The sequence below is a fragment of the Leptinotarsa decemlineata genome, unplaced genomic scaffold (genome assembly GCF_025532065.1).
Source record: "Leptinotarsa decemlineata unplaced genomic scaffold, Ldec_3_MD MMD2_tig00000505_RagTag_RagTag, whole genome shotgun sequence".
Taxonomy (NCBI): Eukaryota; Metazoa; Arthropoda; class Insecta; order Coleoptera; family Chrysomelidae; genus Leptinotarsa; species Leptinotarsa decemlineata.
The window spans coordinates 6,546,248-6,559,561 of record NW_027412549.1 but is presented as its reverse complement, the minus strand read 5'-3'; the positions used below and the strand labels follow the sequence as shown (position 1 = coordinate 6,559,561).

Here is a 13,314-nt window from a genome sequence, read left to right as displayed (position 1 = left end):
AAATTGGTATTTGGATATGTGAGTTTTCTGAGAATCTTGTAGGTCTGGGTATACTACTTCTATATCTTTTAATGTTTGAGAACATCCATATTAAACACTGGTAACTGTTCCGACATCTTACATTCAATAATTTTGTTAACTTGTAAATTTTTTCCGTTGAGAAGCGCCAATTTTTTTTCAATATTATTTTCAGTAGCGAGTTTTGTACCGATTGTAAGCGATACAGCGTATTGTTGAAAGTACCACCCCATACTATAATACAATATCGAATTATTGATTCTGATGGAGAGTTATATACTGTTAGCAAGTTTTTTCTTGAGAGAATGTTTCGGAGGTTTAAAAATTCATGCATGGGAAGTGTCATTCTTTTTATGACATATCTAGATGTAACACATACCTTTTTTTTTATTTCTACCATTCTAGTTGATTTGTATATTATTAGGATATCCTATTTAAATAAAGATCTATCTATCTATCTATCAAATGGTGGTCAATAACTACACCCAAATATTTCATGGATGTTGTTTTCTCAATTGTGGGACAATTACAGAATAACCGGTTTGCACAATTAGGTTTATGTAGATACAATTCGATATTGCTTGGCTGATCACTCAAATTCAGTGAGAAAGTCATGAATTTGTTTTTTTTTTGACATTCAAACTCGGTAAATTATCATTTAACCGCATCAGTACTTTCTGCAGTTCTATTTCTGTGGTTTGTAAAACATCATGCTATGTTTCACCTTCGAATATTAAGGCTGTGTCATTAGCATAGCAAACTATGTGCCCCTGAACATCTCTGATCTATGTAATACTATTTATGTAAACAACGAACAGAATTGGTCCCAAGACTGATCCTTGATGCACACCGACAGATATATTCAACGGCCTACTGATTTCATTATCGATTTTTACTTTCTGTGTCCTCTTTGATAAATAACTTTGCATCAACTGTAAAGTGTTTCCTCGTATGCCATATGCAAAGTGTTTTCTCAGTAGTATGTCATGTGACACCGTGTAGAATGCTTTTGCAAAGTCAATCAAAACTTCTAGGCATTTCGACGTTTCAAAGGCTACCACTGTTTGTTCTACAAAATCTAGTATGGCATCCAATAAATCCACAATACTTTGAAATCTTTATAAAATAAAACTATTTATTGAATGCATATATAAATTGTTGTACTCAGAACCTATAAACCAAAAATATTATTTTATTTGAACACACTATACAAACAAAAAGTTTGTTGTTTTCTTTATTCAGTAACAAAATTTCAAACATTAATTTCATAGAAATCAATAATACTCATATTCATAACAGTAGACAAACCAAATTATTAATCTCAAATTCTAATTTAAGATACAGTATAATTATTTTGGCAAAATGAGCTTCAAGTAGAGGATTATGTGTGAAAAAAATGTGTTGAATTCATCCTATACCAGAGGTTCCTGTTCTTCAGAGTAATTTTGATATCATATAATAACTCCCAACTGAGTTGGGACTGGAAAAGTGCATATGCACTGGAGTATTTTCCACCACATTGGACAGATGTGTAAATTTTCATTTTTGTTAACATTTCATTTGACTTGGTGTATATCATGTACTATCGTTTTCTTTTTTTTACGTGTAAAAATGATACGGAAAATACATAACATTAATACCAAACCACTAGTAAATTATAGATTCTATTATAATTAGGTTCATAGTTCAAAAAAAAAACAATTTTTTACTATCTTCTTCCAGATTGAAAAACAAAGACAGAAGAAAAGTCCTATCACGGAAATGATCAGGAACAGCATGGAGAAGGTTGGTATTCCATTTCCTGAGGACAAAAGACGCTTATCCAGGCAAATACTCACCGATATGAACGTAGCTCAGCTACAAGTCATTGTTAATGATCTCCATACTCAAATCGAAACTCTGAATGAAAGCTTGGTCAAGTTTCTGATGAATAGGGATGATCTTCACATGGAACAGGATTCTATGCTTGTTGATATTGAAGATTTGACACGATATTTGTAAGTATGTTATTACAATTCTAAACTAAAAAATTTTTTACTAATAATGACATAGTTACTTCTGGAAATATACCCGCTGGGAGCCAACAAACTTATGGCTTCCAAACTATTATCACATTTTTGTGTACTAACAGTTGTATTTCTAAATATGAATAAACCGTTATGTATTAAAGTTCATTGTTGTCATACTGTTCCAAATGTGACAATCAATCAATATCCTAGTTTTTATTTGCATTAAAGAAGTTTGATCAACTATTTTCACTAAGATTTCCCGTTTTAGTAATTACCTTTCTTCAAAAGTAGATATTTAGTTTTACATTTCAATATCAGTGTTATTGGGGGGTTATCCACTGGTGTCATTTTTCATTTTTTATAATGACAGCAGTTCCAAAAGAAACTACTAATTGATAGTATTTTAGAGAACTGCTGTCAAAAATTTCCGGTGAGTACCGATTATTAATTGGTTACTTTCGGACCAAACCCTAAATAATATAGTAAAAGGATATTGTCATTATTGATACTGCCAATTATAATACATAGTTCACCTCTTTCATTGAATTCATTAACAGGTTGACTGCCGACCATATTCTTGAGGTTCTCTTGGATGCCGTTATGTTTTATTCGTTTTTTTTTGCAATTCGTGTCGTCAATCATAAGTCTGAAAAAATCTATAGGTCTGCCTCTGCACGGAATCGCTCTTGATATTTTTAATGTACTTGTTTTTATCCACTCGAATTTCTTTTGCGCATTGGTCGAAGCTGAATTGGTATTTACAATCGAAACTGGAATATTTTCTAACGACTGGTCATCACCAGTCTGATTCGGAGGGATATTCGTCTTCGAACTCTGGCATTCGTCACCACTGCTATCTTCTAAACACTGCAATAATTCTTCATCTGTGAGTGCTTTCCTACTGTACACATGTAAATTGCGTTCTTTTTTCTGCAATCCAGAAGGTCCAGGTTTGGCGTCCATGTTCAACGACACAAAAAATAAAAACCGCATAACCAACTATAAGTTAGGCATACACAATACTCCGATCGAGTGGGTGGCATCGCTGATAAATGCTCGTATACTCCGATCGAAGTAGTTGGCGGTTTTTAATTATTAGATCTCTTTGGCAAGAATTTTGAATGAATTAGTTATCAATTCAAAAAAGAGAAACAATATACTCTCAAAGCTGAATATTTATAGATATTGGTAATCTTAAATACCTATTGGTTTGTTAAGAAAGTTCTTTTTGTGAAAGTGTTTCAATGAATTGATATAATTTCTATGGGACACAGTTTTGTTCACAACCGAAACCGAATGGGCTGTTCCCATGTCTTCATATGGAACTGTTTGATGTGCACAAATCACTCTTCTAAAAATAACTGAACCTAGATGGAAGATGTTGCCACTCACACTTCATAGTCGGCATATAGCCTTTTCAGACCATCATTCATTCAGTTCTCTCAAAATCCTCTATATGAAAAAAGTTCGACTCTAAAGATGTCATCAAATCATTTTTCGAGTGCAAGATCCCTGAACTCTACTGAGATGGCTATGAAGTTGCCTGAGTATTGGAAGTAGGTAATCAACCAAAACAGTGAATATATAATTGATGGATTGTTTTATATTTGAATTAATATTTTGGAAAGAACTTTCTTAACAACCTAATTTCAAAACTTCTTGTTTTCACCGTCAGTACCTCTATTCCCATCTCTTTGAAATATTTCATCTGTGCTGTTTCTATTAAATTATGCTCTCCTTCAGTTTATATTTTCACTCAAGTATTTATGTATAATTTTCATTTTTTCGCAGGGGCGCGAAGGAACAAGTAATCAAAGGACAAAATCTTGTCCCAACAAAGAACAACAACACTCCACCCTCACCGGCACCGTCTTCACCTCTGTCAGCTCTGAATGTTTCCGTTAGACCCCACTTACACAGGATAGCAAGCTTAGTTAAGAAATAAATTTGTTGAGTATCACATTTTCATTTGTATATACTTTCATGAGACCTGTTAGGCTCATCGCTTCTTGTCGTTGAGATTAGGAAATGTTAGAAATCGGGTGCATTGGACTGAAGGTGATTAGATTCGACACTTGAACTACCAAATTGAATTAATGTTTCTACTAGCTGAAAGAATTTTTACTGAAGTCGATGGCAGCAAAAACGCCCTTTATTATTAATGAGGTCATAACAAATTGAATATTGATTGGTAGTGAAAAAAGGGTGCTATGTGCTGGTGATAACACCACATTGGATGGCCAAATTCCCTTGATCGTCATTCTTGAAAAGTGTTAGCTTATAATGTATGCCTCAATGGTTTGAAATTCTGAAATATAACTAATGCACCCGATTTCACATTGTGAGTAGTGCTAAACATATTACTCCAAGAGTTATTTGGGTAGTACTTTGGTATCTTAGACTTGTAGTGAATACAGAAGGCATACTCAAAACAACAGTTTGAAAGGCAGATCACAAAGATTATTTACATTTCCTATTATTCAATATTCTTGCCAACTTGATTTTTCGATTTATCTTTATTCAGTTAGCGGATTTTGAATTATGAAGTAACGGTTAGATTGGTCATATAATGAATTTTGATAAAGATAAAAGTTGTGGCCCGGTTTAATATTTCGTTGTTGGAAATCATAATTTCTGTCATAACTGTCAATGTTGATTTAATTGATATTGGTGTTTGCACAAAAAATGATGAGTAAAATGAAACAATCAAAATAGGAAAAATTTGTTTTTCAAGTTTTTTTGGATTGTCAAAAATAAAACGACCACCACTTTAATCCTTAACAAATATCATTCATTGATTCCAAAAATCAGAAAACTGTAGATAAATAATCACTGGCATTTATGAATTTTGACAACTAACCCACATGAAATTTTTAGTATTTGACAATAAATAAAACTATTTTTCAATGCCTAGATGATATTTTAGAAGATGCTTGTCTAATTTTTGGCATTTATTAGTTTTCATTCACCTAAAACTAAAAAATGATTCAAAATCAAATGTGTAAAACAAATTATTAAATTTTTCAAAAAATGTTAGTTTTTAGTAAAATTATTGTATAAATAAATATTCATCTAGCTCATTTTTAACTCTTTGTGTTACAATTTTGCTAAAATTTTCCAGAAAGTCTTCAGAACATCTTTAAAATGCCAGAAAAAATTATTACAGGCTTAAAACAATGTGAATGTACTTTTTCAAAAATATTTAGCAAAAGGATTAAAAGTGACTATTAAACTAAAGTAAAAGTTTAAACTTATATACCCATTTTGTTTTAAATAACTAATATATAATTTATGTAGCATTATTCAAGGAATGAAATAGTATTGTACAGATATAAGATCATAGTTAGGGAGGTCATATCTCAATTTTTTTTTCCTGGTATTTGGCCAGCATTTGTAGCTTTTTCGGGGGTGTTTGTGGGCCCTCTATTGGACATCACAAGAATTCAGAAGTCAGAAATACCCTAGTAGTGTGAAGAAATATAAAAATGAGGAGAGGTAACTCTTTGAATGAGTTCAACGTAGCTTCGAATAATACTATAATCATTTGTCAATGCTTAAGTTTTAGGATCCATATCAAAAATCAATTATTTCTTACATTTTCAAATCTAAAAAACTTTTATTTGTTTTTATTATCTGGCAATGTTGCTTTCAATTTTTGCATGATTGCATGATTTGAGAGAGTGAAAACCTATAAATGCCAAGAATGAACCAATTTTCCCCTTTCATAACATGTACCTATTTTTTGGGAACTAAAGTATTCTTGAAGTAATTGGAGACTTTATCTCATAAATTCAAAAAGGCCTGTGATTAATCTTTCAGAAAATACTCTGAAATACCTATTTCAAACTGACGAGTTTTATAAGATGAAAGTTATTTACTTTATATTCATAATATTATTAAAAGAGTGATAACATTTAATAAATGTGAAACCTCAAAAGGGTAACCCAGGAGGAGTGAGGCCACTATAAAATCAAAGTAATTCATACTTCTGGAAAATCAAAACACTTATGTTACCCTTCACTACTTCTTTTAACCATTTATTTCAAACTGAGAATTGTGAGGTCGTATAACACATATCTTTCTATAATTTTGATCATGTCAATATTAATTCATCAACACTTTTTGTTCTCAGCAACTCCAAATATTGTTTTTTTAAATTATTTAACAATGCCAATGTGTTAACTATTGTTACACTGTTTTAGTGAATTGTGAATACATATAATGTTTTATTGATTTGTACTTGACCAAAACCTTCTGTAATCAATAATAGCTGTTTGTGGTTTGAACTTGAATTTAGATATTATTTGATTGATATTTCTCAATATTTTCAGTTTCAATTCATAGCATCATAATATGATCTTGTAATTATGTTTTTAATTCTCAGCAGATAGCTAGGTGATATTAATTTTAGTAAGCTATTTATTTTTTATACGTTTGAACATATCGGAAGTAGTTTTTCTGATGTTGGATAATCATCACTTTTATGTAATATAAATAAAAACAACATTTTTCATAGATGGGGTTATAAAAAGTTTCAGAAAGCATTTTGTTCAATTCTGCTGAGTGGAAAACTCAACTGAGTTTATTAGGAAGAAAATAACAATGTGGGTGTTCAGGATAATATATCAACATAAAATCTTTATTTTTGTCGCCTTCGCGGAACAGAAATTATGAAATAAGTATTTATTTGCTGTTTCGGTAAAATCCAAGTAGTTGAAAAATCTATGAAAATAACAAATTGTATGTATTGATATTTGCATTATTGTTCACAAAACTGATAAATTCATAAGAAATTGATCAGGGTTGTTAGCAAAAGCAGAAATTATTGTCAGTGTTTTTTAAATTGAAATATATGTACTTGATCTGATCTGATCCAAAACAGAAATATTCTTGAAGTCATCAATATAAATGTGAAAATGTTTTCATTTAGTATCGTTAAGCACTAGTGTTAGTTTCAAACTGTTTATCCCTTCCAATGACTGATGAATTCTTCAATAATTCTTTCTTTCTCAATAAATGAAACCGTTGATCATGAAAAGTTCTTAACGACCTCTAGTGCTTGTCATTTCTCATGTGAAGTACACAAAAATGATAATAAATTTTATTCCTGTATATGTAATTTTCCGTTTTTCAAAAATTTAGCGATGGTAAGTAGACACCAATTCTGTAAAATACAATTGACTGAAGCTTTTACTGTAAATATAACTAGTGTAGAATTACTTATCTTGTCTTTAAATATTATCGGCTTGAGAAAAACTTCAATGTTGAACCAAATATTTCGATATATCATTAACCGTTTAAGTATTTTCAACTTTTGTTTGAAGAGGTAGCTGAGATTTGCAATGTGTTCCTAGACATAGTTGAAACATGATAATCAACAGTTTGAGGGCATTTTTCAAAGACAAAAACTTTGTTGGCATAATCTTGGAGATTGTATTAAAAACTGTTATTTAGTTCCCACTTGCTAGGTGATTATTTTAAACAAAAAACTTTCTAGTCTTTTGATACATTATGAAAACTTAAATTGAACACGCTCTCAAGTTGTTGACTACCGGCCAACTTTGTGGAAAGGGATGTAATTTTTAAAAAAAGAATCTGAGCAAAGTTGTATATCAATGTGCCATACAAATCAGTTCATTTGCACATCACTAACTTTAACTGCTCCGTTAAGACTGCACTTGTATCCAAAGACATAATAACCTTATAACACAGGATCTAACATGTTTGTGATGATGGAAGGAAGAAATACTAGTATGAACAGATGTAATTTATTGTAATTATAACAAAAATTCAATGATTATGAATACAAAAAGCTTAAATAAAAATACCACTATGATATTTTTTTATTTCTTAACCTTACTGCTATCCTATTATTAATATATACAATTCACAGCATTTCATCAGTTTATTAAACTAAAGTCAGATTTGAAAATACATAGAAATATAATAAATTAAAAAAATATCAAATCCATTTACTTTCTTCTATTTTGTCCACCACCTGCTAAAATGGTGGCAATTCTGATGAAGATGTTCAAGGTATCCAGATAAATGCCAATGGAACTGCAATAAAAAAAATGCATGAGAAATGTTTCAAGGCAGTTCAACAACAGAGGCATTCATAAAGAACTAATAAATCATCAAAATTTCAACAAATAAAAAATAATTCGTTATTACTTCAAGTTTTTTCGATTTTCAATATCCATGGAATGCAAAAGGCCAGACCAATTTTAATTTATTCCATTTTTTCTATTTGTTCATTCTTAAAATGATTGTATTTTCCATTATCTCTCAATGAGATGCTACATCAATGTTGAAACCACTTTAATGGGCCACTGTTATGGCATCAACAATTGTCTTCATATATTTTCAAAAATAGTATCTGTTTCTATTTTTGTTCATTTGGTTTATGGAGACTGAACGTCAATGGTTCCAATGGCCAATTGAGATTTTCAACACTTTCTGCTACAAAAGTGTCATCTGTATGAAAAATAAAGAACTCTCAATCTTATACTACGAAAATAATATCACTCAGAGGATAAATGTCAAAAAACACCACACCAAAAGATGATACATTAATATTTTTTATGGTGGAAATAATACCATAAACATTTGTAACTTTGATCAACTAATAGCTTCCATTTGGAAACTGTCATAAGGCTCCTTCTAGAAATAAAATTGATAATAATAATAATTTAATAACCATTCGACAACATACATTGTATGGGATTCGTCGGATACACAGAAATCATTTTACCAAATAAAAATACTTCAAGAAATGGATGAATATAAACTATTTTCATTGTCCGTTTGAGACAAAATAAATACACTTTTTTACAAGCATATCTTTCAATCTTTATTTAAACAAAATTCAGAATGGGTATTAAATTTGAAATTGTTCTGATGATTCTTTTTTGTACCAAGAATACTTTATAAGCATAAGAGGACTAGACCCAGAAATTTACTCCATATTGTAGACGTGTCTCTATTTGTACATAATAAACAGAAATAAAGTGTTGCTCATGTAAGACAGTATGTAGGTTCTTTAGTATGTACATTCAACTTTTAGAAACATATATACTTTGATTTCTGAAATTCAGGGTTTTATTAAGCTAAATACAGCTGCCCTGAATACAGATGTTTAGTTGAGGGCATTTCACGCCACCAATAACTTATTACTGGTGATTTAGTGAACTGTTAAAAAAATAAGGTGAACGTTCAAAGTTTGCGAGCTACGTACTTTTGATTAGTGTTTTTTTTTTCTTTTTTTTATACTCATACACTGGTCTCGAACATATGTTCACAGTTTCTGCTGTTTAGTATGTTTATGAGACGCATAAAAGTTAGAAGTGTTTTAGGTGTTTGGCGATTTTCTTGTATTGAAATAAATGGATCAAAGAATTTGCATCAAATATTGTGTAAAAAATTGAATTAAGTGCTCAAAAACACTTGAATTGTTCACAGTGGTACGGTGATTGTACCCTGAGTCAGAAAAATGTTTACAAGTGGTACAATCTTTACACAGAAAGTCGAGAAGATGTGAATGAAAACACTCGCCCTGGACGCCCCAACACATCAACAACAGATGAAAATGTTTAGAAAGTGAATAAAATAATTATGGAGAAACGTCGAATCCTATTAGAGAAGTTGCTGAGGATGTCGGCATATCGGTTGGCTCATAAAATACATTTTTTTTGTAAATTTTAGGCATGAAACGTGTGGCAGCGAAGTTCGAACCAAAATTAACCAAAAAATGACACAAGCATCACTCAGAAATTGTTGAATGACGTCAACGGCGATCCAAATGTGCTTAAAAAGGTCATAACTGGTGACGATTAATGGGTATATGATTAAGACATCGAAACCAAAAGTCCAATGGTCTCAATGGAAGAGCTAAAAATGCACGCCATGTTCGATCAAATGCCAACGTTTTGCTCACTGTTTTCTTCAATTGTATGGCATAGTATATCAAAAGTTCTTGCCACATGGTTGTACGGTCAATAAGGAGTATTATTTTGGAGTTATATGAAGAAAACGTCTGGTATTGTGGAAAAACTCATGGCATTTGCATTACGATAATGCACCTGCTTACTTATTGCTAGTACGTAATTTTTTTGTCCAAAAACAATACCTTAATGATGCCTCAGCCACCGTACTCACCAGATAAAGCAACTTGCGACTTTTTCCTGTTCCCAAAATTGAAGAGACCCATGAAATAACGGCGTTTTGCGACGATTGAGGAGATAAAAACCGAATCGCTAAAAGAGCTTGAAGACATACCAAAAGGATGCATATCAGAACTGATTCAAAAATTGGAAAAAACAAAGCGTATTATATCTGAGCGGGACTACTTTGGAAGGGGCAGAATTGAAATTGATGAATAAATAAATATTTTTTGAGGAAAATGAAAATTCACCTTATTCTCAATTAATTGATTCTAAACCTCTAACTCCAAACTTTCTCTAACTAAAGGTGCTAAGGTATTAATGAGATAAAATTATATAACACCTTGCCTTTACTCAAAAATTGATAATAAATAAAAATCCATTCATAAATAAGCTGAAAAAACATATCCTTGACACAAAAAAGATTTTCTCGAATGACCTAGTCAAAATTAAAATTTAAATAATTGAAAAATAAACTTAATCCAATTAGTATTTTTTTGCATTACACTTAATTATTCCAATAGTGAAAATAATTTACCTAGAATGATTGATTCCTTGATTGTAAAAAATTCAGTATGGCTCAACATTGTATCCAAACCAACCTCATCTTTCACATATAATTGCTCTTTTTATGATGAATATTGTACCTGTATTATAATTTTCAAGTCGTTCCTCTCATGCACAAACAATAATTTGCTCCTGTGAGTACATATGTTTATTTCATTATTTTATATAATGTTGAATTGCCTATTGTCAAGTCCTTGTTGATTAAACATTATTTTCATTATGAGCCAATATTACATATATTAACACTGATGAATTTCAGGAGTTGAATATAATTTCCTTAAAAAAATATATCAATAAAAGGTACTCACGCATTGATTGGATCATAAGGTTTAACTCCATACAATTCAGGGCTAGAGGGATAGCGTTCGGCTTGGGCAATAATTCTTTGAGTATCGTGTAACAAAAATGCAGAAAACAGTAGAAGCCCTCCATACAAACTAATGGAGTAAAGTCCAGCTCCTAAAGCGGTAGTGGGTGGTAAGAACATGGTTCCAATGGATGACACAAAAACCACTCCAAGGCCCATAGCTAGAGGACCGCCCATATAAAGGAACTTCTCGCTTGGAGCACATACCTGGGTGTAAAAATTTGTAAGTTGTATGCCAATTAATCTAAAAAGGATAAATGACTTACAGCAATAGTGCTAAGACCTCCAACCACTCCTGCAGTATACCAAGCAGCACGAATCAGTAAGGGTCCGCCAAGAAAACACATAGGTGCCAGCATTGCACCCAATGTGCCAGTATGGAGCAACCAAGCCATTTGCTTTGCCCCAAACCCTTTTTTATACTCAATGCTTTGAGCCAAGATTCCAGTACCCATTATTGCAGCTAAACTGATAGCCATTCCCTGAAAATAAAAAAATGTACACATGATTTGAATTATAAAAAGACTTTGAAGCTCTGTGTTTTATCCTTCCCCCAATTACATCCAAAAACCAAATATTTTCTTTATATTCTCTCGCCTCTGAACTTCTTACCACCATCTTCTTCCCTCTGGACTTCCTCCCACCATCCGCTTCCCAGAGATCTGGGAAGATTGGGCTGTGATGTGTATTAATATTGTATACTCTCTTAGAAATATAGTGTATTGTATATTTCAACATATGACAATATATAGTTTTGGCTTGATTTCAAATAAAACAAACATTTTTTTATCAAATTATATGAAAATAGCTCACCATAAATCCATTTTTCATAACAATATTCATTATAAATGGGGATCGGACTGCCGCTAAAGCACTTGCTGCTGTGACAACTATCGAACCTCCAAAATACATATAAGTAGTTTTGATGCGATCTTTCACGTACTGTGGCCATAGACTGAAATGCAATCAAACAGTTAGGGCTTATTCAGTGCAATAGTAAAGACTTTTTCTTTGAAAAAGGAATTCAACCTCACCAGAAGCAAGTTGTGAGTAGGGCTAACAGCTTCCAGTAACTGAAACCACTGAAGGTGGCGGATGTTAATGCTGAATCCAGCCGTTGGATAAAATTGAAGCATTTGGGAATGCCCAAGGGAAAACGTTTGCCGAAGGACTATGTAAAGAAAGAACTGATCTGCTTCAACAGAGCAGGAAAAGGCTTAAAATAATTGCAGGAGGAATACTGAGTATTCGTTAGCACACATTTTTTTTTCAAAACAACCTAACAAATTGGATCAAAAATAAAGCAAACCAAAACACCTGAAATTCCTTTCTGGTGTTACTTCACACAAGTTAGTTTCTCAGTTCACTTCAAAAAGTGAACTACCTATTATTAATTTTTGTGAAGTTTTGATATATATATATATATATATATATATATATATATATATATAGGTATATGTAATATAAAAACATATCTCTACTTAAATACTTATTGTGAGACAATAATCTCCAAATATCACTATTACTGCTATTTTTCATCTAAGTTACTTACTGTTGTTTTTCTATAGCTCCAACTTCAGATCCCATTCCAAGACCGTAGTAACAAAGAGCACCGAGCCCCAAAACAGATCCCCCTGCTAATGCTCCTTTTCCAATATTGAAAGCTAAAAATGGATTGAATGAGAATATGCCTCAATATTACAGATTTTGAATAAGCATACCTGTATCACCAGCTGGGGCCATAATTTTCTCTTTGAGGGAGGCTCGTTTTTTTCGAGCCTCTCTGGCCAATGCATCTCGGCTATCATTTGCAAACGTTCGAGATGCATTCTCAAATTTTATTTGTTTCAAGAAGCCAGATTTTTTCAAAACTGGGGCTCTACACAACCTCGAAGCTAACATCAAAGCCATTTCCAATTAAAAATGCTAATATGTTCACCAGCAATATACTGGGGATAATGTAAGGTTAAAATTTCTAAATATGTATACACTAAAATAATTTAAAAAGTTGTGGGAAATCTAGAAGTTTACTCACACTTTGAATTTAATTTATGGATGTGACGATACTTTTGACTGACGTGAAATATTCGAGTTGAAATGTGATGCAATTACAACCAATGATCAACTTTTCAGAAGTATTCAACTTTTTCTGGAAAATTCCATTTCTGCCAATATACAACATAATAATATA

The 13,314-nt window shown here is 31.7% G+C and overlaps 2 protein-coding genes across 4 annotated transcripts in view; one reads left to right on the top strand and one right to left on the bottom strand.

Annotated features, from left to right (window-relative positions):
• Schip1 (Schwannomin interacting protein 1) overlaps positions 1 to 7,865 on the top strand; it is a 279,853-nt gene extending 271,988 nt beyond the window's left edge. For all 3 annotated transcript variants that reach the window (XM_074173834.1, XM_074173832.1, XM_074173833.1), the window contains exons 9-10: positions 1,741 to 2,015; positions 3,819 to 7,865. In XM_074173834.1, the coding sequence (XP_074029935.1) occupies positions 1,741 to 2,015; positions 3,819 to 3,972 (429 nt within the window). In that variant the 3' untranslated portion in view covers positions 3,973 to 7,865. The remainder of the gene's footprint in view (positions 1 to 1,740; positions 2,016 to 3,818) is intronic.
• On the bottom strand, positions 7,780 to 13,314 carry LOC111508525 (growth hormone-inducible transmembrane protein). The gene is made up of 7 exons (XM_023164061.2): positions 13,159 to 13,314; positions 12,845 to 13,072; positions 12,676 to 12,787; positions 11,937 to 12,078; positions 11,390 to 11,605; positions 11,065 to 11,330; positions 7,780 to 8,087 (listed from the first exon to the last, which is right to left on the bottom strand). Exons 2-7 carry the CDS (start codon positions 13,032 to 13,034, stop codon positions 8,000 to 8,002), a joined length of 1,014 nt encoding a protein of 337 aa, XP_023019829.1. The 5' UTR covers positions 13,035 to 13,072; positions 13,159 to 13,314; the 3' UTR covers positions 7,780 to 7,999.

Bases quoted from the DNA above. Each gene is read 5' to 3' on its own strand.
- LOC111508525 (XM_023164061.2), bottom strand. From the start codon at position 13,034: ATGGCTTTGATGTTAGCTTCGAGGTTGTGTAGAGCCCCAGTTTTGAAA. The intron at 12,079-12,675 runs GTAAGTAACTTA...ATTGCATTTCAG, and splicing joins GGAGCTATAGAAAAACAACA to TCTATGGCCACAGTACGTGA. The intron at 11,331-11,389 runs GTAAGTCATTTA...TTTTACACCCAG, and splicing joins GAGGTCTTAGCACTATTGCT to GTATGTGCTCCAAGCGAGAA.